The following is a 25,028-nucleotide window of genomic DNA, read 5'->3' as shown; positions in this document are numbered from 1 at the left end:
CCTGTTAAACAAAGAAAGATCAAACTCTTACAGGAATTTTTATTTGAAAATAAGAATTTAATGAATGACTGTTGAATAACTCCTGACATAAAGGTCAAACTCAAATAGCATTATTCTAATGATTCTAAAAACAAAACAATTTTGGGTCAACTTCTCCTTTCAGATTTAAATTTGTAAATATAACAGAAAAAAGCAATGTAGAATAGTATCAGGGAGAATGTCATGAATGAGAAAAATACAGTTTCTAAGAAAAGGAAGAAAAGCTAATCCAAGTGTATCTAGAAACAACTGACTGCCTCCATTGTTGCAAACAGACAAAATCAAGGTAAAAAGCATCACAAATCACCCTTTTATTTTAGCTTGAAATAAAAAATGTAGAAATAAACTGAATGTGAAAATGAGGCAAAATATATCAAAACATGTAAAAAGTCAAGTACAACCATAGCTAAAATGATGTCAATACCCGCAAAACTGTACTTAGTAAATTATACATCCTTATAAGCCTTTCAAAAGCAACTATACTCTGCTAACAAACATCTAACCATAATGTATCTTTTTGAAAAGTTCAAAAGATATACACTACTTTAGAAGATTCATATTTCCTAATGAACACCAAATGATATCTGTAAAATTGACTTATGGTATGATAATCTAAAGTTGTTTATATACAAATATTCAATGAGTTTACCAAATTTAACATATACACAGAAAACATTTATTTTTAAAGAAAATATTTATATGGGCACTATTGTAATACTACTATATATAAACAATATATTAAAGAACAATTACTAATTTAGAAGAAAGCATTTTTATATATCATTCCACTGATTACCAGTTCTAATTGTATTTTAATCTTTTCCATAGGATTTAAGTTTTATGCTAAAATTCATACTTAAAACACTGAACAATTTTAACTATTATAATACACCCTAAAACCCAGCAGAATAACAATTTTGAAAGATATTTAAACTTACCCCATTTAATGGATATGTTTTCCATCCTAGCTCTCCCAGCACAGTTGTTGTATCAAGCAACACAACTGGAATCAAATAAACAAAAAAAAATTTCTTGCATGAACTTCTTAATTGATGTAAATAGAAACTAGTTATTTAAATCACTATCAACTACCTTTACTATTATTCCTTGAATTAGCTTTAATAAGTTGCATGACTTACATAAAATTATTTATAAATACTAAAGCTTAATATATAATAATATTGAAAGTGAAAGTCACTCAGTTGTGTCTGATTCTTTGCGATGCCAGGGACTATACAGTCCATGGAATTCTCCAGGCCAGAATACTGGAGTGGGTAGCTGTTCCCTTCTCCAGGGGATCTTTCCAACCCAGGGATCAAACCCAGGTCTCCCACATTGCTGGTGGATTCTTTACCAGCTGAGCCACAAGGTAAATATAAAATGAATGTGGTAGTTACATATTAATTTTAAAATAAGAAACATGTTTAATAACACTAAATGAAATGGAATAACAGAACTAACACAGTCATCTTTAGTAAAAATGATAAATGTTGGAAGAGGTAAGCAAGACTACAACCACCAGATGACCCATAAGCAGGACCTTACCAATGGATGGGAGGCTCTTGAGCTCCTCGCCTGTCCTTAGAATGTACACTCTGCCTATCATTCCTACAGCAGTAGCCGTTCTAAGGGCAGAGCCTTGAGAGGGTAAGGTGCTGCTGAAACCATCTGTACTGTGCATATGACTAAACCCTGTTGAGACCTCTAGGACTCTGGTGGTCAAGTGCAGAGGCCTACTTGTTTAGCAGCTGCATAAGACAAGTCTTGTACATATAAGACTACTTATTAAACCTGTCACCTACCAATCTGGAGTGATCTGCTCCTTCCTTTGCTCTGTCCTTGCCCCATGTGAGTATGGGGCCACTGTGCAGACCAACAGTGAAATGACTACCTTTACTTTCCCTCTCATTTATAAAAAGTCTTTTTTTTTTTTTACCATATTAAAGAAAGAAAAATTTTAAAGCAGGTCTGTATATTTTCTTCTATATGATTGGCAACATATTTTGAATAAACATATCTTTAAAGCACGGATTACATTTTTATTGTATGTGCTAGTATACTTACTGCAAAAGGAAGTAAAAGCCAAAACAAAAAACATATACCTTTTTCCCCAACCAAAAGTAACTCATAATCTGGTTGGGAAGACATAAAAACAAATAATCAGGACATATTCTCTTAAATTCTAAAATTGTAGACTACACAATAGCTTAACAATCAAATCAGGCTTAGGCTGAATGGATATGAGAGTTGGGCCTTAAAGAAGGTTGAGCACCCAAGAATTGATGCTTTCAAACTGTGGTGCTGGAGAAGACCCTTGAGAGTCACTTGGACTGCAAGGAGATCAAACCAATGAATCCTAAAGGAAGTCAACTCTGAATATTCTTTGAAAGGACTGGTGCTAAAGCTGAAGCTCCAATACTTTGGCCACTTGATGCAAAGAACTGATTCACTGGAAAAGACACTGATGCTGGGAAAGAGTGAAGGCGGGAGGAGAAAGGGACAACCGAGGATGAGATGGTTGGATGGCATCATCAATACAATAGATATGAGTTTGAGCAAACTCTGGGAGATAGTGAAGGACAGGGAAGCCTGGAATGCTGCAGTCCATGGGGTTTCAGAGTCAGACATGACTTAGCAGCTGAATAACAACAACAAAAAGCCTGGCATGGAGGTCTGAGATGATTTCATAAAGGAAATGCAATTTTGTCTGGGCTATGACAAAGGGGTCTTCAATCACATGTGCTGAGAAACAGATTTATTTTAGAATACCTTCCCTAAAGTCACTGAGATATAACTAAATTAGTTCTCAGTTGCTGGAGTGGGAAGTAGGAGTGGAAAATATTTAGGGGAATTAAGAGGACAGAAATGAGTCTAGAAAGATAAATGGAGATCAACTGGGAAGTATTTTGGTAGTGTTTCCATCAAGTTAATGCGTTCAGTTCAGTCTCTCAGTTGTGTCCGACTCTTTGCGGCCCAAAGGAGTACAGCACGCCAGGCTTCCCTGTCCATCACCAACACTCAGAGCTTGCTTAAACTCATGTCCATCGAGTCAGTAATACCATCCAACCACCTCATCCTCTGTTGTCCCCTTCTCCTCCTGCCTTCAGTCTTTCCCAGCATCAGGGTCTTTTCCAATGAGTCAGTTCTTCACATCAGGTGGCCAAAGTATTGGGAGCTTCAGCTTCACATACAACCCATATTTTTAACTTCTATCACCAAATCCCCAGTAAGGTCGTGGACCAAACAGTAAGAAACAGTGCTTTGGTATCTCAAGTTTTATTTTATCTAGCTAAGAAAGTGGAGGGTTTTTAGTTGTTTAAAAAAGTGCCATTGGAAATGTGTTATTTGCCATCTGTTGTTTGGTGTTTATGGTAAGGATTCTGTGACTTCATTTTTTATTTGAATGACTGTATACTTTATTGATTTTTAGTATGAAACCCTGCTTAAAGTTCTGGGATAAACTCTACATGCTCATTGAGTATATTCTTCCAATATATTCACTAAGCATATATTTGTAAAACTGAGCTGCAATCATTTAATTAATTTTAATTATGCAAAATTCCCAAATACTTTAAAATGTGGAGAAAACAGTACAATGAACTCTCATTGTATTAATTACCCTGCCTCAATTGTTACAAACCTATAGCCAATCTTATTTCATCTATACTTGCATACCTACTCTTACTGCAAGATTTCTTTGAAGCAAATTCTAGTAATCATCTAATTTCCTCTGTAAAAATTTCAGTATGTATATCTAAGATAAAGATTCCTCTTAATATAACTATAATATACCAATCCATTACTATAATAGCATGTATTAATCAATATCATCAAATATCCAGTCAGTGTTCAATATTCCTATGGTCCCAACTTATTTTAACAGAAAATCAAGATCTAAATAAGTCCATACATTACAATGAAGTCTTGTTCTCTTCATTTTTTTTAAAATTTTATAGGCCCCCACTTTTTCCTTTTTTTTAAGTTAGGTTTACTGAGGTATGATTTACTTATAATAAAATTCAGCCTATTTAAATGAGAATTTCTAGGAATTGTAACAAACTCCGATATCATGTAACTACCACTACAATCAAGCTATAGAATATTTCCATCACCACCAAAATTCCCCATGTGATCCTTTATGGTAAATCCAGTCCCCTCAATAATCCCCAGAAACCATTAATCTGACTTCTGTCCCTTGATTTTCACTTTCCCAGAATGGTGAATGACTGAAATCATACATAGGATGAAATCATATGATGTGTTTTGAGCCTGCTTTCTTTCACTCAGCATAACACATGTGAGATTCATTTATGTCACTGTGTGTATCAGTATATACAGCTGAACACTCAGTCCCTTTTTATTGCTGAAAAGTATTATATAGAATGGAATTCCCTAGCTGATGAATTTTCATGTACAGATTTTTATACAAACCGAAGTTTTCATTTCTCCATTGTAAATATTAATTACTGAATTACATAAAGAATGTTTATTTTTAAAGAAACCATCAAACTGGTTTCTAAAATGGCTGTGTAGTTTTACATTCCCTTTAGTAGAATGTATGATTTTCCAATTGTTCTACATCTTTACCAGAACCTGGTACTGTTCAGTTTTCTTTTTTTTTTTTTTTTAAGGCATTCTAACAGATGTACAATAGTATCTCATTGCTGTTTTAACTAGCCAGTTATCTTTTTCACTACATGAAATAAAATTTACTAGAAAAGTTTGACCCACAAAAGTAGTTTTATCACACATTCTAGACTTTCCCTTTTGTGAGAAATCACTGAACATACTTCCCCATTCTCTGTATTTTCTTTCAATTGGTAGATATATTAAGTGGCTTGACCAGATCAAGGTTCCATTTATTTTTTATGTTTTTTTAAATTAGTTCATTGATGGTGTTTCATAGTCCTTATACCAAATCAAGGAATATATCAGTGTTTACTAGGGGCATGTAAAAAGGACTCAAGAACCAACTGGCTTAAACTTCCACTGGCTAAAAATAGATAATTTGAACATACACAAGATTAATGACTATAAGGGACTAAAACACTTCAAATATGCTTAAATCCATGCATTCATAATGATAAAATATACCTATTAATATATTTTGCAGTGCACTAGGAAGCTATTATTTTAAAAACTGTTAAAAAATCTGAAAAGCATAAAATACTTATTTTTCTTAATAAATGAACTATTTATAAATAAATAAATAGTTAATGAAGGAACATTCATTGTATTGAAATATTTGAGTTAATAAATGAAGAAGGAATGACCAAATTAGGCTACAACATTTTCTGTCCTTAATGAATTAATATATTTAGCTAATGACTTCCAATGCTGCTAATATCATGTAAAGAGATTAAAAAAAAAAAAACACATAAAGGGCTAGAGCTTTTAAAAAGGCTTTCTTTATAGTTTCATTTACACCATATTAACATATAATTCTAACAAGCCTACAAGTAAAAGAAAGTACAAATGCATACACACACACACACACACACACACATAAACACACACATGCAAATTCACAAAGTGGTACTTGATGGCATTTGGGTTCATTCAGTATAAAAATAATAATCTCACATATTAGAGAAAAAAGCTGATGTCATAACAAATATTCAAACTCCAAGCTTAAGTTATCAAATGAATATAATTTTATTTTTGGTATATACATGTTGCTGCTGCTGCTAAGTCGCTTCAGTTGTGTCTGACTCTGTGTGACCCCATAGATGGCAGCCCACCAGGCTCCCCCGTCCCTGGGATTATCCAGGTAAGAACACTGGAGTGTGTTATCATTTCCTTCTCCAAGTCAGTGGTAAAGAATCCACCTGCCAATACAGGAGACGCAAGTTCAGTCCCTGGGTTGGGAAGATCCTCTGGAGAAGGAAATGGCAACCCACTCCTGTATTCTTGCCTGGGAAATTCCACAGACAGAGGAGACTAGCAGACTAATCCATGGGGTCACAAAAGAGTCACACACAATTTAGCAAATAAACAACAATATACTATAGAAAAGAACTCAGAAATGTGTAATAGCAGAATCTACTATGGGGCGTTCAATAATTTAATGTTACTCATTTAACACATTTATATTTTGGAATACATCATTCATGTCTAACTCTTTGTGACCCCATAGATTGGAACCTAGCAGGCTCCTCTGTCCATGGGATTTTCCAGGCAAGAATACTCGAGTGAGTTGCCATTTCTTACTCTAGCGGATCTTGCATGGATTGAACCCGTGTCTTGTCTCCTGTGTTGCAGAAGATTCTTTTTTTTTTTAATATAAATTTATTTATTTTAATTGGAGGTTAATTACTTTACAACATTGTATTGGTTTTGCCATATATCAACATGTATCCACCACAGGTATACACGTGTTCCCCATCCTGAACCCCTCTCCCTCCTCCCTCCCCATACCATCCCTCTGTGTCGTCTCAGTGCACCAGGCCCAAGCGTCCAGTATCATGCATTGAACCTGGACTGGTGACTTGTTTCATATATGATAATATACATGTTTCAATGCCATTCTCCCAAATCATCCCACCCTCTCCCTCCCCTACAGAGTCCAAAAGACTGTTCTATACATCTGTGTCTCTTTTGCTGTCTTGCATACAGGGTTATCGTTACCATCTTTCTAAATTCCATATATATGCGTTAGTATACTGTATTGGTATTTTTCTTTCTGGCTTACTCCACTCTGTATAATTTTTATCCACCTCATTAGAACTGATTCAAATGTATTCTTTTTAATGGCTGAGTAATACTCCATTGTGTATATGTACCACAGCTTTCTTATCCATTCATCTGCTGAAGGACATCTAGGTTGCTTCCATGCCCTGGCTATTATAAACAGTGCTGCAGTGAACATTGGGGTACATGTGTCTCTTTCAATTCTGGTTTCCTCCGTGTGTATGCCCAGCAGTGGATTTTCTGGGTCATAAGGCAGTTCTATTTCCAGTTTTACCACTAAGCCATTCGGAAGCTCATTCTTTCCCTGCTGCTGCTGCTGCTAAGTCGCTTCCATCGTGTCCAACTCTGTGCGACCCCATAGACGGCAGCCCACCAGGCTCCCCCGTCCCTGGGATTTTCCAGGCAAGAGTATTGGAGTGGGGTGCCATCGCCTTCTCCGCATTTTTTCCCTAGCAGGCTGAGTAAGTAATGATAATAAATCAGTCAGATAGGCTTCCCAGCTGGTGCTAGTGATAAAGAACCTACCTCCTACTGCAGGAGACATAAGAGACATGGGTTTGATCCCTGGGTTAGGATGATCCTCTGGAGAACAGCATGGTAACCCACTCCAGTATTCTTGCCTCGAAAATCCCATGAACAGAAGAGCCTGGTAGGCTCCAGTCCATGGGGTAGCAGAGAGTTGGATATGGCTGAAGTGACATAGCACACATACATATAGGAAGGATGGTTTATATGTTTCCTTCTTCATGGAATCTCACACTGCCCTATATTTTTTTTTTCTTTCTTTCTTTTTTTTTTAAATGCTCAAGTTACAGGTGAGAAAACTAAGGCTCAGAGAGCTTACATATTTTCCCTAGGATCACAAAGTGATTCCAACCAAGGAGATTCAAGCTAGAATAAGGAAGTAAGTAAGAAAGTCACTCAGTCGTGTCCGACTCTTTGCGACCCTGTGGACTACACAGTCCATGGAATTCTCCAGGCCATAATACTGGAGTGGGTAGCCATTCCCTTCTCCGGGGTATCTTCCCAGTGCAGGAATCAAACCCAAGTCTCCTGCATTGTGGGTGGATTCTTTACCAGCTGAGCCACAAGCGAAGCTCAAGGATACTGGAGTGGGTAGCCTATTCCTTCTCCAGCGGATCTTCCCCACCCAGGAATCAAACCAGGATCTCCTGCATTACAGGCAGATTCTTGACCAGACCAACTAAGCTATCAGGGAAGCCAATGCTAGACTACTCCTTTAAAAATTTATAGTGTTTTCTTACTTCCTTTTAAGTTTGAGCATAAAACTTCATAATTTGTTTTTCTCTTTTTATTTTTGGAGATGCAGAGAAAAATCACCATTTACTTTCCTGATTCCAAATCTAGATAAGTTTATATCCTACTTTTCTCATCAATGGGTTCTACAGAAGCTTTGTTGGTATCATGACATTTAAATCAGGGAGTTTATTAGAGTACAGAGTATAAAACTCCCTAATATTGAAGTCTATCAATGAAGATTTATTTTTCATAGACTGTCATAATAATTAATCGATTAACTGAGGTAATTATTTTTTAAAATATATTTGGGCTGCTCAATTCTTAAAATATTTATAGTTTGTAAACTGAAATATAGTCATTTCAAAATAAACAACAACAAAAAAGAAAATCTACATATCTACAACAGTGAAGATCCTTAAGAGCACCTTTTTTGTTTATTAGTAGCTTCATGAAACAAGATTTACATAACTGCTTTATCTTCCTCATTAAACTGCAATCATACCTTCTAAAAATTCATAAGAACAGCAAAATTTCAAATTTGCATTCCTGACAGGTGAAGGATGCATTAATATCAAAATAAAACTAAGGATTTAGTTTTATTTTTAACACCATTACATGTGACATATGTTTAAATTTTATCAGTTGCTTCATAGACAAAAACCCCACAAACTCAGATTTTTCAGGCATAATTACATTGGACCCAGCAAGGTGAGAGCTCCTCCTGCTGGCTTTAAATGAAAGAAAAACACCAATACAGTATACTAACACATATATGTGGAATTTAGAAAGATGGTAACGATAACCCTGTATGCGAGACAGCAAAAGAAACACAGATGTATAGAACAGACTTTTGGACTCTGTGGGAGAGGGAGAGGGTGGGATGATTTGGGAGAATGGCATTGAAACATATATAATATCATGTAAGAAATGAATCGCCAGTCTAGGTTCGATGCAGAATACAGGATGCTTGGGGCTGGTGCACTGGGATGACCCAGAGAGATGTTATGGGGTGGGAGGTGGGAGGGGGGGTTCAGGATTGGGAACTCATGTACACCTGTGGCGAATTCATGGTGATGTATGGCAAAAACAATATAGTATTGTAAAGTAAAATAACGTTAAAAAAAAAAAAAAGTTATCTAGTTCCTGCTGCTGCTGCTGCTGCTAAGTTGCTTCAGTCATGTCTGACTCTGTGCGACCCCACAGACAGCAGCTCACTAGGCTCCACCATCCCTGGGATTCTCCAGGCAAGAACACTGGAGTGGGTTGCCATTTCCTTCTCGAATGCATGAAAGTGAAAAGAGAAAGTGAAGTCACTCAGTCAAAAGAGTCGTGTCCAGCTCTTCATGAACCCATGGACTGCAGCCTACCAGGCTCTTCTGTCCATTGGATTTTCCAGGCAAGAGTACTGGAGTGGGTTGCCACTGCCTTCTCCAATCTAGTCCCTACTAGAGTACAAAAATACTGTAAACTGAGAGAGAAAAAGAACACCATCTCAATATTAATTTCAGTAAAACTCAATACTCTATTATTTTTAATTTATTATTAAGATTTTAAATATGGTAAGATTAACACCAGTGATTTTTTTAGGGGTTACACATGAAAATATAATTATTTATTCATATCATAATAAATGAGAAATTGGATAAACTAACAATACATAAAAGTAGTAGATTGATGGTATCAAACTAAAGTTTTAAAATGTTTATATCATTTATTAAGCAACATAATACATAGAATAGGTTAAACTATGCACAATTTCCCTATCAACTTTCAGAAATAAATCTCTAGCACATCACTCTCTGAAAATATCTCTTAATTTATTAGTGCTCCATTTACTCATTCTTTGGAAGTTATAAGACAATGTTATTGTAGTTAAAAGAAGATATCAAATGACAAAGACAAGGTTGATAGCACTGGATTACATGTGAGAGTAATAAGCACCCAACATTAAGAAGCTCAATGTTAATTTCTTTCCATTGGATAATTTATTGAATCTTTATATTCATTTCACTAAATTTAAGATATATTAGTTTAAAAACATTTAGAAAGATGGTAACGATGACCCTATATGCGAGACAGCAAAAAGAGACACAGATGTAAAGAACAGTCCTTTGGACTCTGTGGGAAAAGGTGTGGGTGGGATGATTTGAGAGAATAGCATTGAAACATGTATATTATCATATGTGAAACAGATTGCCAGTCCAGGTTCGATGCATGATACAGGGTGCTCGGGGCTGGTGCACTGGGATGACCCTGAGGGATGGGATGAGGAGGGAGGTGGGAGGGGGGTTCAGGATGGGGAGAACATGTACACCCATGGCTGAGTCATGTCAATGTATGGCAAAAACCACTACAATATTGTAATTAGCCTCCAGTTAAAATAAATAAATTAATTTTTAAAAGCTATTTTTTAAAAAACAATTAGCATATAGGTTTACAGTATATAATAGAAGATCATCTTCATTCCAACTGCACAATAAAAAATGAAGATATTTTATTTAATATAGTATTTTGAAAAAATTAAACAATAAGAGATCAATCAACCCACTAAGAAAGTAGTTATTCTTTTAGAATAGTTTTACTATAAAAATTCAAGTTAATGGCATGTGAATCGAGTCCAAAGATTTATCAGTATTTTTAAACATTCAGACAGCTGTAAACACTGGTTTAGAATTTTCTCCAACAGACTTCTTACAAAGACCCAGGAAGATAAAGTCACTTAGTAACAAGTTAGTAGAGATTTTAGTTAGTTCCATGTTCCATTGACTGTAACACACTTACCACCTCCCATAACATAGGTAAAATAAGGGAACACTTCTGACATCATGACCAGATATAAAACAATCACAGAATAATTTGAATTAAAGGCACAGATACATACGCATGTAGGGATCTATATTTATTAATATCCACCTATCTATAAGCAGCAGTAGTCTACTTCAATATCAACCTGCCTAAATCCTATTTTACACTGGCATTTAGGTTACCATATTAACTAATGTTTTGACATAACTGCATGTGTTTGATTGGCAAAAATCCCATTTTAACTTTCAGATACTATGGGTTTTTACCCTCACAGAGAGTTAGAATCAATATTTAATTTCTAAAAATAAATCAAACACTGATTGCTTTAAGTAAACATAGGATTATTATGTTTACCCCTTAGTATCTCCCTCTGAATATTGACATTTTCCAAGGAGACTCATTCCTTCTTATATATTAATAACAAAGTACTTTTATCTAGAAACTGAGATCAATACTTGTTCATTAAGTATACTTACAGCATTTTGTTTTGTCACAGCTTTAGTATTTTTCTTGTTGCTTGTTTGTTTTTAATACAGGTGCAATTCATGGTTATTTTGTCTACCTTAGGTGAGAGTTTGGAAATCCTACTTGAAAGATAAGGTAATATGACCACAGAGACTTTAAATAGCTTTCTCAAGATTAGAGAATAAAATCAGTCTAGAACAAGTGAACTCACAACCTTCAGCTTTCTACTCTAATAGAAAATAATCTTTATTTTTTTTCTTTTTCAGAAAGCAGGTTCAAACGTTTGTCTCTGTCCCTTCTTGAAAACTAATCACTGTTTTTCAGTTCTGATGGAAAAATAAGCTATAATAACCAGAAACTACTTACTTTAACTATCACTTTAAATGCAGAAAAGCGGGGTGGGGGTGGAGCGCGGAATTCAAGCTAGTTTGCTTTTTAGAAGGCAAGTTATACCAATGAGTAAGAACTGTCACTAAAAAACTTATCCAAATAATGAATGGTAAAAAGTTGATTAAAAATATAACAAGTAACGTCTATCCTCACCTCCACATCCTCCTAGTTTACTCAAAAGAACCTTATATGGTAATCCTGCTTGACATAGTCTTATATGCTTCAGTCCCATAACCATCTCTAAAGTCTGCCATTAGACAGGAGGGCTTACCACAGAGACCGAAGGAGAACCAGGAGTGGATCTAAATCCATCACAAGGTCATTGAGAGATATCGGTCTGTTCCCTCTGGGCTCCTGAACAAGGTCTTTAAGACTTATCAATGAGTCACCTCAAGTCATGCTTTTCCCCATAAATTGTTCAAGTATCTACCAGCTTAAAGAAAAAAAAAGAGAAATTTTGTATGTTACAAATTAATAGCAATACATAATACTTTCATTTTGATATCTTCAACTCTTTGACCTATAAAGAAACTAAGTATTGAAAACTTCATTTAGTAGAAGTATTATTTTCATCTGCTTTAAAATTTTAATAGGTAGAAGAGACTACTTGGCTTTAGTCTTACATTTTATAATCTTATATTTCATAAACATGATCTTTTTCATCTCTCACAGAAACTAACAACATAAAGTCGCTCAAAAACTCCACTTAGCTCAAGCCACTGCACTTTCTCCCCATCACTTACACAGCATCAGAAAGGCTTCTTGTGCTTCTAGTTCATTCCTTTCTCACACTTCTCACTTGTTTTCCATGGCACTGAACATTTTCCTTTTTTTTTTTTTTTAATTCAAGTCAATGTCTGAAAGGAGCTTAAATCTTTGTCTTTATAGCTCTGGTAAAAGAGATTATGACTACTTATTTGGAAGTCTCATCTACAATGTATTGTACATCTCACTGCAAAACCATTTCTATATAATGGAAGAAAAATCTAAAAAAACTATTAAAACCTTTATCTTAAAGCCAAAGTTTGTCTCTGCATTGAGAAGGAAAAAATGACTTTTACTGGACTATAAGAAAAGCTTATGAGTGAAAAAGAATCTTTTCTTTTTCCTCCAAAAAATGGAAAGAAAAAAAATTTTTACTAGATTGTTTTTTTCTTCCATTAAACTTACATAGACATGATAGAAAGTTTTTACTTCCTTCTTTAGGACATGATAGTAAAAATATGTTACTTGATTTTATATGAAGATATTTTAATATTATTTCAACAAACATTAATTGAGTTTTTACAATATTTAGACTCTATATTAACAAATGGAAGGTATAGAAAGTTTATAAGATACAACGTCTACCCTAAAGGAGTATCTGGTGTTATTTTTTAACTCCAGCTGTTAGATTTTTATGTCAACAATAGTTTATTCAAACTGCCATAGTTTATTCAAACATGTAAATAGTAAAACAGATTAAAATGCCCTTATTTAGAAGGTGCAAAAGAGGAAAGCCTGAAGCTATTTACTAGAATGTACAGAATTAAATTGCTTTTCTGAAAGGGTGGACACCAAATAGTACATCAACATCACCATCAAAACTGTCAGTAACTGGATCACTTATCTCAGTTTCTAAAGAAGTGTTAAGGAATGAACACACTGTAGAAAAGAATCCCAGTAGACAACAGGAAGAGAAATAGCAATTTCCAACCTGAAGGGTACTCTTCTCCAAAGTAGTACCGAATACAGGAAACATCTCCTAAATTTGTCAGGAGAAACATAGTGTTTTCCTTAGAGTGGGAGATTATAAAAGTTAAACATCAGAAGTAAACATTTTCTAATCTAAGTTTTAACAATCAGAAATTTTAAAAAGTACCAGGTAAAAACAATAATTGTATTGTCAAATTTTCAAATATAAACTTTAAAAGGATAACATTCTCATCTTTGTCCAGTGAAATTAGAGCCAAATAAAGAAGGCAATATCTAAGAAGATATTAAGAAGAGGTGGCAAGAATACACAGAACTGTACAAAAAAGATCTTCACGACCAAGATAATGATGATGGTGTAATCACTCACCTAGAGCCAGACATCCTGGAATGTGAAGTCAAGAGGGCCTTAGGAAGCATCACTATGAACAAAGCTAGTGGAGGTGATGGAATTTCAGTGCAGTTATTTCAAATCCTGGAAGATGATGCAGTGAAACATGCTGCACTCAATATGCGAGCAAATTTGGAAACCTCAGCAGTAGCCACAGGACCGGAAAAGATCAGTTTCATTCCAATCCCAAAGAAAGGCAATGACAAAGAATGCTCAAACTACCACACAATTGCACTCATCTCACACACTAGTAAAGTAATGCTCAAAATTCTCCAAGTCAGTCTTCAGCAATACATGAACCATGAACTTCCAGATGTTCAAGCTGGTTTTAGAAAAGGCAGAGGAACCAGAGATCAAATTGCCAACATCCGCTGGATCACGGAAAAAGCAAGAGAGTTCTAGAAAAACATCTATTTCTGCTTTATTGACTATGCCAAAGCCTTTGACTGTGTGGATCACAATAAACTGTGGAAAATTCTGAAAGAGATGGGAATACCAGACCACCTGACTTGCCTCTTGAGAATCCTATATGCAGGTCAGGAAGCAAACTGGACATGGAACAACAGACTGGTTCCAAATAGGAAAAGGAGTGCGTCAAGGCTGTATATTGTCACCCTGCTTATTTAAATTCTATGCAGAGTACATCATGAGAAACGCTGGGCTGGAAGAAGCACAAGCTGGAATCAAGATTGCCAGGAGAAATATCAATAACCTCAGATATGCAGATGACGCCACCCTTATGGCAGAAAGGGAAGAGGAACTAAAAAGCCTCTTGATGAAAGTGAAAGAGGAGAGTGAAAAAGTTGGCTCTAAGCTCAACATTCAGAAAATGAAGATCATGGCATCCGGTCCCATCACTTCATGGGAAATAGATGGGGAAACAGTGGAAACAGTGTCAGACTTTATCTTTTTGGGGGCTCCAAAATCACTGCAGATGGTGATTGCAGCCATGAACATAAAAGACGCTTACTCCTGGAAGGAAAGTTATGACCAACCTAGATAGCATATTCAAAAGCAGAGATATTACTTTGCCAACAAAGGTCCGTCCTGTCAAGGCTATGGTTTTTCCTGTGGTCATGTATGGATGTGAGATTTGGACTGTGAAGAAAGCTGAGCACTGCAGAATTGATGCTTTTGAACTGTGGTGTTGGAGAAGACTCTTCAGAGTCCCTTGGACTGTAAGAAGATCCAACCAGTCCATTGTAAAGGAGATAAATCCTAGGTGTTCTTTGGAAGGACTGATGCTAAAGTTGAAACTCCAATACTTTGGCTACTTCATGAGATGAGTTGACTCATTGGAAAAGACTCTGATGCTGGCAGGGATTGGGGGCAGGAGGAGAAGGGGACGAGAGAGGATGAGATGGCTGGATGGCATCACTGACTCGATGGACGTGAGTCTGAGTGAACTCTGGGAGCTGGTGATGGACAGGGAGGCCGGGCATGCCGCAATTAATGGGGTTGCAAAGAGTCAGACATGACTGAGCCACTTAACTGAGCTGAACTGAATGAAGGCTTCCCTGTTTGCTCTGCTGGAAAAGGATCTGCCTGCAATGCAGTAGATGCTGGTTCAATTTCTGGGGCAGGAAGATCCCCTGGAGAAGGGAAGGGCTACCCACTCCAGTATTCTTGCCTGCAGAATTCCACGGACTGTATAGTTCACGGGGTTACAAAGAGTCGAACACGACTGATTGACTTTCACTAAAGTTATATTAATTTACAAGTTAGTTCTGCCCACATAACACAAGCTCCTTAAAGGAAGGGTTTGTGTATGTATGTGTATACATTTGTTGAATAAAATAAGTGAATGAATCAACAAACAAATGAGTGTGGGCAAGAAACTCATATCCTGGGTAAAAATATTCTTAATTAAATACTGAAAGAGCAGTGCAGCACTAGTGGGAAGGTAGGCACTGCAGGAAATTTAACGGCTACTTAACCTCAGTTTGTATTGGGGAAGGTCAAAGGTTATTTTATATGATTTTTCTCAGATGTGGTAAAGGGACAAAATGAGTAGGTGTTTATATGGAGCCCAGAATGGATTGTGAGAAGATGTTTTCTGTACTTTTTGGAGTCCCTGCTCTCCTCTACCTGGCCTCCATGTTTTCATCACAGAGTGCCCTCAGGCTGCACTCTGAATTCACACCCTTGCATCTATATCCATCTCTGACATTACAGTGTTCAAATCATCCTTCTCTATATGCTGCCCCACTGAAAGCATTTATCATAGTAAGAAAACACCTTCACACCAAAACAGCATATAGATGCGCTTGTGTTAGTTGCTCAGTCGTGTCCGACTCTTTGCGACCCCATGGACTGTAGCCCACCAGGATTCTCTGTCCATGAGATTCTCCAGGCAAGAATACTGGAGTGGATTGTCATTCCTTTCTCCAGAGGAACTGCTCGACCTAAGGATTGGACCCTGGTCTCCTGCATTGCAGGCAGATTCTTTACCATTGGAGCTACAAGGAAGTCCTTATAGGTGTGCTTATGAATACTCATTTCCTCTTATCCCTTCCACCCTATTTATTTATTCAGCTTAAATTTGAACTGATTACAGCACCCATTGGTGAGAGTAACTTGGGTTTTTATTCATGGTATATCTAAAATCACACTACATAAGCAGCTCCTCAAAGAAATATTCTGAAAGAGAATTCCTAAATCCCCAGTTTCTATCACTTCCAAAGATATTACTCTCTGTTTAGAATATATCTTCTATCTACTTCCTGGGTTCTATACCTGGCTCTACTATTGTGTACTTCTGTAAACTTATTCTACCAATTGCTGGGAGTTACTCTGCCTTAAATCAAGCAAGTAATTCTCTAAGCCTTAGAATCTGATTCTCAACACACTCTAATCTTGTTAGCTACTCTACTAGGATGGAATGTAAAAAAAGACAAAGTAAAACAAAAGTTGGCTCATTGTTTCATGGGTGATGATTGTCTCTCCTTTGCCTTTTGAATTTAACTGATTAGTTGATCTACTGAAAGAGTGTTCAAAAGGGATGTAAGACAATGATTTTTTCCTTAGGTTTCCCCAACCCTGTCTCCTGCTGATCCCCAAAATATTACTCTAGCTTCTTTTATCTCTAAAAATGGCATGACTAAATTGTCAATTTTGAAGGCTCCTGTCTAAATCAGCTAAATTGTTTATGAACAATAACATTTCACAGTCAGTTGCTTACAAAACATGGTTGTCAGGTCATGAAACTTGATAATCTGTTCATATAATGACATATATTCTGGGGATATGCTACAAAAGAATAATTTGAATAAAAATGCAATTTTAACTCTTTTATCATAATTTCAACATCCTTGACTGCCTAAAGAATGTGTGTTGTCTTCTGAATCATAAATTAAACTGAACTGAGGATTTTGTTAAGTAACACTGCCTGTGGAACAGATTAGTCTATAACAAGAGAAATAGTAAAAAGGTAAAGACAAAATATTAAGAAAACCAGTTGTCATATATTTACAAATTAAATAGCTATTTAGCATAATTATTTGATAAATAAAGTTATGAGAATTATGTAGGACAACTTCCTGCTAGAAACTATTGAGGAAATAACAGACCAAATGGGATGCCAGATTTAGAGGCTCATGAATGAACTGCAAGACAACTGATCTTCTGTGGCATATTTCTGTACTGCAGAGGAGTCAGAGTGAAGAATGGTTCATAAATGAAACATTTACAAATGTAACCCATGCCAAGAGCAGCATGGCTTCAGTATATAGAAAAGAATGACAGATGGAAGCTTTATTGTTAGTAGAAAAAAATAAAAGAAAAAAAAACTGGCATTATAATCATTACCCTGTTGGGAGGGAAATTATTAAGTGACATCGTTATAGTGTTTATCAACAGGATCCTGAGCAGTGAAGTAAATGCAATAGAAATGATAACGAAATTTTAACATTTAGGCAAATGGAGAATACTTTATTCAACATAGGTTTTCCAAGTATAATTAAGCAAAAGAAAGCATGCTTTCATAAGACATCTATCAGTTTCAATTTATTGTTTACTCGACACAAACTAGGGTAAGAAATGTAAACTGTTAAGAAACTCTTGGTGAATTCATCAGAATTCAAGGACCATCTTCAGCATTCATGGCTGAGAAGCCCAATTTTTATTATTCTGAGTGATCATAGTTTTGAAGACTAAATCCTGCTAATCAGACATACAGGAGACTAATTTATAAATGAGATGGACTATTTATTCACTGATGATTTGTCTCCTCAGGGAATCTCTATCTCTGCAGGTAAGTATATCAAGAGGCCAAATTATAAATCAAAGACTCCTTGGAAACTACTAAATTATCAGAAAAGGGTAACTCTGTTTTACTTTTTAAAATATGTTTATTTCAACTTAGAAAATAAAAAAAAAAAACTACCCATTATAAAGCTCTTGAATGGTGTTGAAAAACAAACAGAAACAACAAAAAGTTTTCTACTTAGTTTTTCATATACAACAACTTTGGAATTTCGAACACTATGTACAAGGCATATACAGTTTCCATAGTTCAGTTCAGTTCAGTCGCTCAATTGGGCCCAACACTTTGCGACGTCATGGACTGCAACATGCTAGGCTTCCCTGTCTATCACCAACTCCCAGAGCTCACTCAAACTCATGTCCGTGGAGATGGTATGCCATCCAATCATCTCATTCTCTGTTGTCCCCTTCTCCTCTGGCCTCAATCTTGCCCAGCATCAGGGTCATTTCCAATAAGTCAGTTTTTTGCATCAGGTGGCCAAACTTTGGAGTTTCAGCTTAGGCATCAGTCCTTCCAAAGAATATTCAGGACAGATTTTCTTTAGGATTGACTGGTTTCATCTCCTTGAAGTCCAAAGGATGCGCAAGAGTCTTCTTCAACACCACAATTCAAAACCATCATTTCTTCAGCATTCAACCTTCTTTATGGTCCAACTCTCACATCCATACATGACTACTGGAAAAACCATAACTTTGATTACACAGACCTTTGTTAGCAAAGTAATGTCTCTCCTTTTTAATATGCTGTCTAGGTTTGTCATAGCTTTTCTGCCAAGAAGCAAGTGTCTTTTAATTTCATGGCTACAGTCACCATCTGCAGTGATTTTGGAGCCCAAGAAACTAAAGTCTCTCACTGTTTATTAGGCATGAAGTCTTGAAACTGGATAACATGATCTTTGTTTTTTGAATGCTGAGTTTTAAACCAGCTTTTTCACTCTCCTCTTTCACTTTCATCAAGAGACTCTTTAATTCCTCTTTGCTTTCTGTCATAAGAGTGGTGTCATCTGAATATCTGATGTTATTGATATTTCTTCCAGCTATCTTGATCCCAGCTTGAGCTTAATTTAGCCCATCATTTGGCATGATGTACTCTGCATGTGAGTTAAATAAACAGAGTGACAATATAAAGACTTGATATACTCTTTTCCCAGTTTGGAGGCAGTTTGTTGTTCAATGTACAGTTCTAACTGTTGTTTCTTGACCTCCACACAGGTTTCTCAGGAGACAGGTAAGGTACTGTGGTGTTCCCATCTCTTAAAAGAATTTTCCACAGTTGGTTGTGATCCACACAGTCAAAGACTTTGGTGAAGTCAACAAAGTAGAAGTAGATATTTTTCTGGAGCTCTCTTGCTTTTTCTATGATCCAACAGATGACAGCAATTTGATCTTTGGTTCCTCTGCCTTTTCTAAATCCAGTTTAAACATCTGGAAGTTCATGGTTCATATACTGCTGAAGCCTGGCTTGAAGAATTTTGAGCACTACTTTGCTAGCACATGAGATGAGTGCAATTGTGCAGTAGTTTGAGCATTCTTTGGCATTGCCTTTCTTTGAGATTGGAATGAAAACTGACTTTTCCAGTCTTGTGGCTACTGCTGAGTTTTCCAAATTTGCTGGCATATTGAGTGCAGCACTTTCACAGCATCATCTTTCAGGATTTGAAACAGCTCACCTGGAATTCCATCACCTCCACTAGCTTTGTTCACAGTGATGCTTTCTAAGGCCCACTTGACTTCACATTCCAGGATGTCTGGCTCTAGATGAGTGATCATACCATCATGATTAGCCGGGTCGTGAAGATCTTTTTTGTACAGTTCTTCTGTGTATTCTTGCCACCTCTTCTTAATATCTTCTGCTTCTGTTAGATCCATACCATTTCTGTCCTTTATTGTGCCCATCTTTGAATGAAATGTTCTCTTGGTATCTCTAATTTTCTTGAAGAGATCTCTAGTCTTTCCCATTCTATTGCTTTCTTCTATTTCTTTGCATTGATCACTGAAGAAGGCTTTCTTATATCTGTGCCCTTATTTGGAACTCTGTATTTAGATGGATATATCTTTCCTTTTGTCTTTGCCTTTAGCTGCTCTTCTTATCTCAGCTATTTGTAAGGCCTTTTCAGACAACCGTTTTGCCTTTTTGCATTTGTTTTTCTTGGGAATGGTCTTGATCCCTGTCTCCTATATAATGTCACGAACCTCTATCCATAGTTTTTCAGGCACTCTGTCTTTCAGATCTAATCCCTTGAATCTATTTGTCACTTCCACTATATAATCGCTAGGGATTTGATTTAGGTCATACCTGAATGGTCTAGTGATTTCCATACTTTCTTCATTTAATTCTGAATTTTGCAATAAGGAGTTCATGATCCTAGGCACAGTCAGCTAGTCTCAACAATACTTTACTCTTTCCAGGCTGCTTCTTTGGAACAAGTCTCTAGTGATAGAACTACATTCTAAGCACAGAGGAGGGGGTGAGGGGCCTCTCATTGCCTGGATCCAGCTCACAGGTCAACTAGTATTCATATCTTCTCAATTACCTCCTTCAACACTCCTCAATCTTAGCATGACTACACCTGAGCTCATTATCTTCCCACGACCAAGTACCACCTTCTGATTTCCCTCTTTCAGCTACTGGTATCCAGGATCTGCACAAGTGCACAAATTAGGAACCTGTATCTGATCCCTGATTCATTCTTCACTCCCCAGCTATCAGTTTGCACAACAGATATTACAGACAGAATAATGGTCCCGCAAAGTTGTTCATGTTCTAAGCCCAGAAACTTGTGGATATGCTATATTACATGGCAAAGGGAAATTAAGTGCCTAGTCATCTGATCTTAAAATAGGGGACTATCCTAGCTCAGATTATCTGAGAAACCCACTGGAGTAACAAGGGTACTTTAAAGCAGAAGAGAGTCAAAGAAAGATGTGACTACAGAAGAAGGGAATGTAGACTTGCAACATTGCTGGCCTTAAGATGGAGGAAGGCAGCCATGAGTCAAGGAAAATGAAAAGACCTCAGAAGCTGAAAAGGACAAGGAAATAGATTCTCCCCTAAATCCTCCAAGGGACACAGTCCCACTGACACCTTGATTTTAACTCATGTCAGATTTCTAACCTACAAAACTTTAAGGATAAATTTGTGTGCTTTAAGCCACTATATCTATGGCAATTTGTTACAAGAACAATAGAAAACTAATACAAAATTTTTTAGATAATAACCAAATCTATCAGTGTTCTATTCCCAACCTCTTTTCTCTCTCAACTGGATAGAGTTCCTTGGTCTTGTTCTTTCCATTTAACTTCCACAATGCAGCGTGAGTGATCTGCCTGAATATAAAATCTGAGTTTTCCATTCTCTGTTCAAAATTCCTTAGTGGTTCCCCTTATCACTTAAAAATTTTCTCAAAATATTTTGTTCAAAGGTGTACTCATTTCTTCATACTGACCATTCTAACAGACTCTGAGTATAAAGGCAAATCAAAATAAACATAACCCCTACCTTCAGGGTGATTATAATCTAATGCAAAAAAGAGAAAATAAGCAGAAACTATAAGACAAATATGTAACTATGCATTATACTAAATGCTATGAATCTAATTTGAATTTCAGGCTCATGGAAAGCCTCTAGAAAAGAAAATATGATTATACAGAGTCGAACTATTCCCTATATTTTTTAAGATTCATAATGCAAATTATGTCACAGTGATCAGAAAAGACATTAAATAATGATTAGTTTTAACGCAGCGCTTTCCTCATTTTTTGGCACTAGAACCTTTTTCCCATTAAATATATACTCACATTCTAAGGTAAATTTTTCAAGACAACATGGAATGAAAACTATTGCCTTACAAGTTACATATACGTTGACACTTTCTGGCCCTTACCCATGTTCCTGTCCTACTTCTTCTTGTCCCTCTGCAGTTCATGCAGCTTCACCCTACATTACTTTGATATAATGTTAATCCTTAAACTTAACTTATCCTCTCACCTCTCCAGATTTTATGTTATTCCTTCTTGCTTACAAATAGCTGAGAAAAGAAGAGAAGCTAAGGATAAGGGGAAAAGGAAAGATAAACCCATTTGAATGTAGAGTTCCAAAGAATGGCAAGGAGAGATAAGAAAGCCTTTCTCAGTGATCAATGCAAAGAAACAGAGGAAAACAATAGAATGGGAAAGACTAGAGATCTCTTCAAGAAAATTAGAGATACCAAGGGAACATTTCATTCAAAGATGGGCACAATAAAGGGCAGAAAAGTTACGGACCTAACAGAAGCAGAATATATTAAGAGCTGGCAAGAATACACAGAACCATAAAAAAGGACCTTCATGACCCAGATAACCATGATGGTGTCATCAATCACCTACAGCCAGACATCCTGGAATGTGAAGTCAAGTGGGCCTTAAGAAGCATCACTACTAACAAAGCTAGTGGAGGTGATGGAATGCCAGGTGAGCTATTTCAAATCCTAAATGATGCTGTGAAAGTGCTGCACTCAATATGCCAGCAAATTTAAGAAACACAGCAGTAGCCACAGGACTGGAAAAGGTCTGTTTTCATTTTAATCCCAAAGAAAGGCAATTCCTAAGAATGTTCAAATTACTGCACAATTGCACTCATCTCACAATGCTAACAAGGTAATGCTCAAAATTCTCTAAGCCAGCCTTCAACAGTATGTGAACTATGAACTTCCAGATGTTCAGGTTGAATTTAGAAAAGTCAGAGAAACCAGAGATCAAATTGCCAACATCTGTTGGGTCATAGAAAAAGCAAAGGAGTCCCAGAAACACAACTACTTCTGCTTCATTGACTACACCAAAGTTTTTGACTGTGTGGATCATAACAAACTGTGGAAAATTCTTCAAGAGATTGGAATACCAGACCACCTTATCTACCTACTGAGAAATCTATATACGCAGGTCAAGAATCAACAATTAGAAGTGAATATGGAAAAACAGACTGGTTCCAAATTGGGAAAGGAGTACAACAAGGCTGTATATTGTCACTCTGCTTATTTAACTTATATGCAGAGTACATCATGCAAAATGCTGGGATGGATGAAGCACAGGCTGGAATCAAGATTGTCAGGAGAAATATCAATAACTTCAGATATGCAGATGATACCACCCTTATGGCAGAAGGTGAAGAAAAACTAAACAGCCTCTTGATGAAGGCAAAAGAGGAGAGTGAAAAAGCTGGCTTAAAACTCAGTATTCAAAAAACAAAGATTATAGCATCTGGTCCCATCACTCCATGGCAAATAGATGGGGAAACAGTGGAACAGTAAGATACTTTATTTTCTTGGGCTCCAAAATCACTGCAGACAGTAACTTTAGACATGAAATTAAAAGATGCTTGTTCCTTGGAAGAAAAGTTATGACCAACCTAGACAGCATATTAAAAAGCAGAGACATTACTTTTTACTTTTCACATACTTTTTACATTGTTAACGCCAACAAATTCCTCTAGTCAAAGCTATGGTTTTTCCTGTAGTCATGTATGGATGTGAGAGTTGGACTATAAAGAATGTTGAGTGCTGAAGAATTGATGGTTCTAAACTGTGGTGTTGGAGAAGCCTCTTGAGAGTCCCCTGGACTACAAGGAGATCAAACAAGTCAATCCTATAGAAAATCAGTCCTGGATATTCATTGGAAGGACTGATGCTGAAGCTGAGACTCCAATACTTTGGCCACCTGATGCAAAGAACTGACTCATTTGAAAAGACCCTGATGCTGGGAAACATTGAAGGCAGGAGAAAAGGACAACAGAGGAGGAGATGGTTAGTTTCATCACTGACTCGATGGACATAAGTCTGAGCAAGCTCTGGGAATTGGTGATGGACAGGGAAGCCTGGTGTGTTGCAGTCCATTGGGTCACAAAGAGTCTGACATGACAGAGTGACTAAAATGAACTGAATTGAACTTCCTGCTTGGAATACTCCTGTTCTTTTGGTCCCATGAAATGATTCCTAGTCATCACTTACAGTTTAACCTAAATGTTATTTCCTCCATAATTTACCCCCATAAGATGAAGATGCTCTTTTTCCCATATCCTATTGAAATTTTCACATACTTCATCTACAGTAATTATCTTACTTTATTTTACCACACAGTATGTATTTCTTTGTATAACTGTTCTTCCATAGACTCTAAATTCCTTGAAGGCCAGAATTGTGTATTTTAATCTTCACAATCTTCCTCAAGGTTACTTTTTAAAAAGAGAGCAACTGAATAGAACAAAATGAAAATGAACAGATGAGGAATTTAGAATAACTAAATAAAATAACTCTGCAGTTATTAAAGGCTCAAAATGTCAGTAAAAATAGATAATTCAAAACATGCAAAAGATATAGTAAACTTTCATTATCTGCAAAGTACTGAGAAGAGTACATTGAGGAGGGAGTAATTAAGGTCTGTGATTATATATCCAGTGTTTCAAAAGCAATATGTAATTAAAAAAACTTTGCATTTTTTAAATCAAATTATGTCAAAAGAAATTACTAGAGCAGAGTCAAAACACTGGCAAAGCCACAATAATAATCCTGAAATCCTGATCATGTGGGGAAGGAAAAAACAATACTGAAATGAAATCATTACTGAAGCAAAAGAAATTTCAATGGAAACCTGGTAGGGGAGATTTCATATGACTATCAAATATGTATTATTTATGTATACAATATTAAGTATATTTGAAGCAGTCAGGCATATTTTTTCAGATTTGAAAAAAATCACAAACATATGTACATATACACACACATACACATATGTACACAATCTGAAAGAATACACTTAAATATAAGAAAAAATATATACCTATAAACAAGGAGAACCATCTACTCAAAATACATCCATTGGTGCTTTTGACAAAGGAAACAGTTGATGTATTATGGCCACGGAAGGTGGAGAATGGTTCAGGAAAGGAACATACAGAGGTGGTAACAACATCTCTGAAGTTAAATGCAGGGACCCTACTGATTGGTCACTTTCATCTTGAAGTGACCAGAATGATAGCTTTTATTGAGCCCTCTTTCGTTGG

At 36.3% G+C, this 25,028-nt stretch overlaps 1 protein-coding gene across 1 annotated transcript in view; it reads right to left on the bottom strand.

Moving 5' to 3' along the window:
- Nucleotides 1-25,028, bottom strand: part of EPHA6 (EPH receptor A6) — a 959,528-nt gene that overhangs the window by 882,155 nt on the left and 52,345 nt on the right. Inside the window, exon 2 of the mRNA XM_052649809.1 lies at nt 978-1,042. Coding sequence (XP_052505769.1) covers nt 978-1,042 — 65 coding nt within the window. The remainder of the gene's footprint in view (nt 1-977; nt 1,043-25,028) is intronic.

The sequence above is a fragment of the Budorcas taxicolor genome, chromosome 1 (genome assembly GCF_023091745.1).
Source record: "Budorcas taxicolor isolate Tak-1 chromosome 1, Takin1.1, whole genome shotgun sequence".
NCBI lineage: Eukaryota > Metazoa > Chordata > Mammalia > Artiodactyla > Bovidae > Budorcas > Budorcas taxicolor.
The sequence above is the reverse complement of the archived record's forward strand: the minus strand, read 5'-3'. Positions and strand labels throughout refer to the sequence as shown.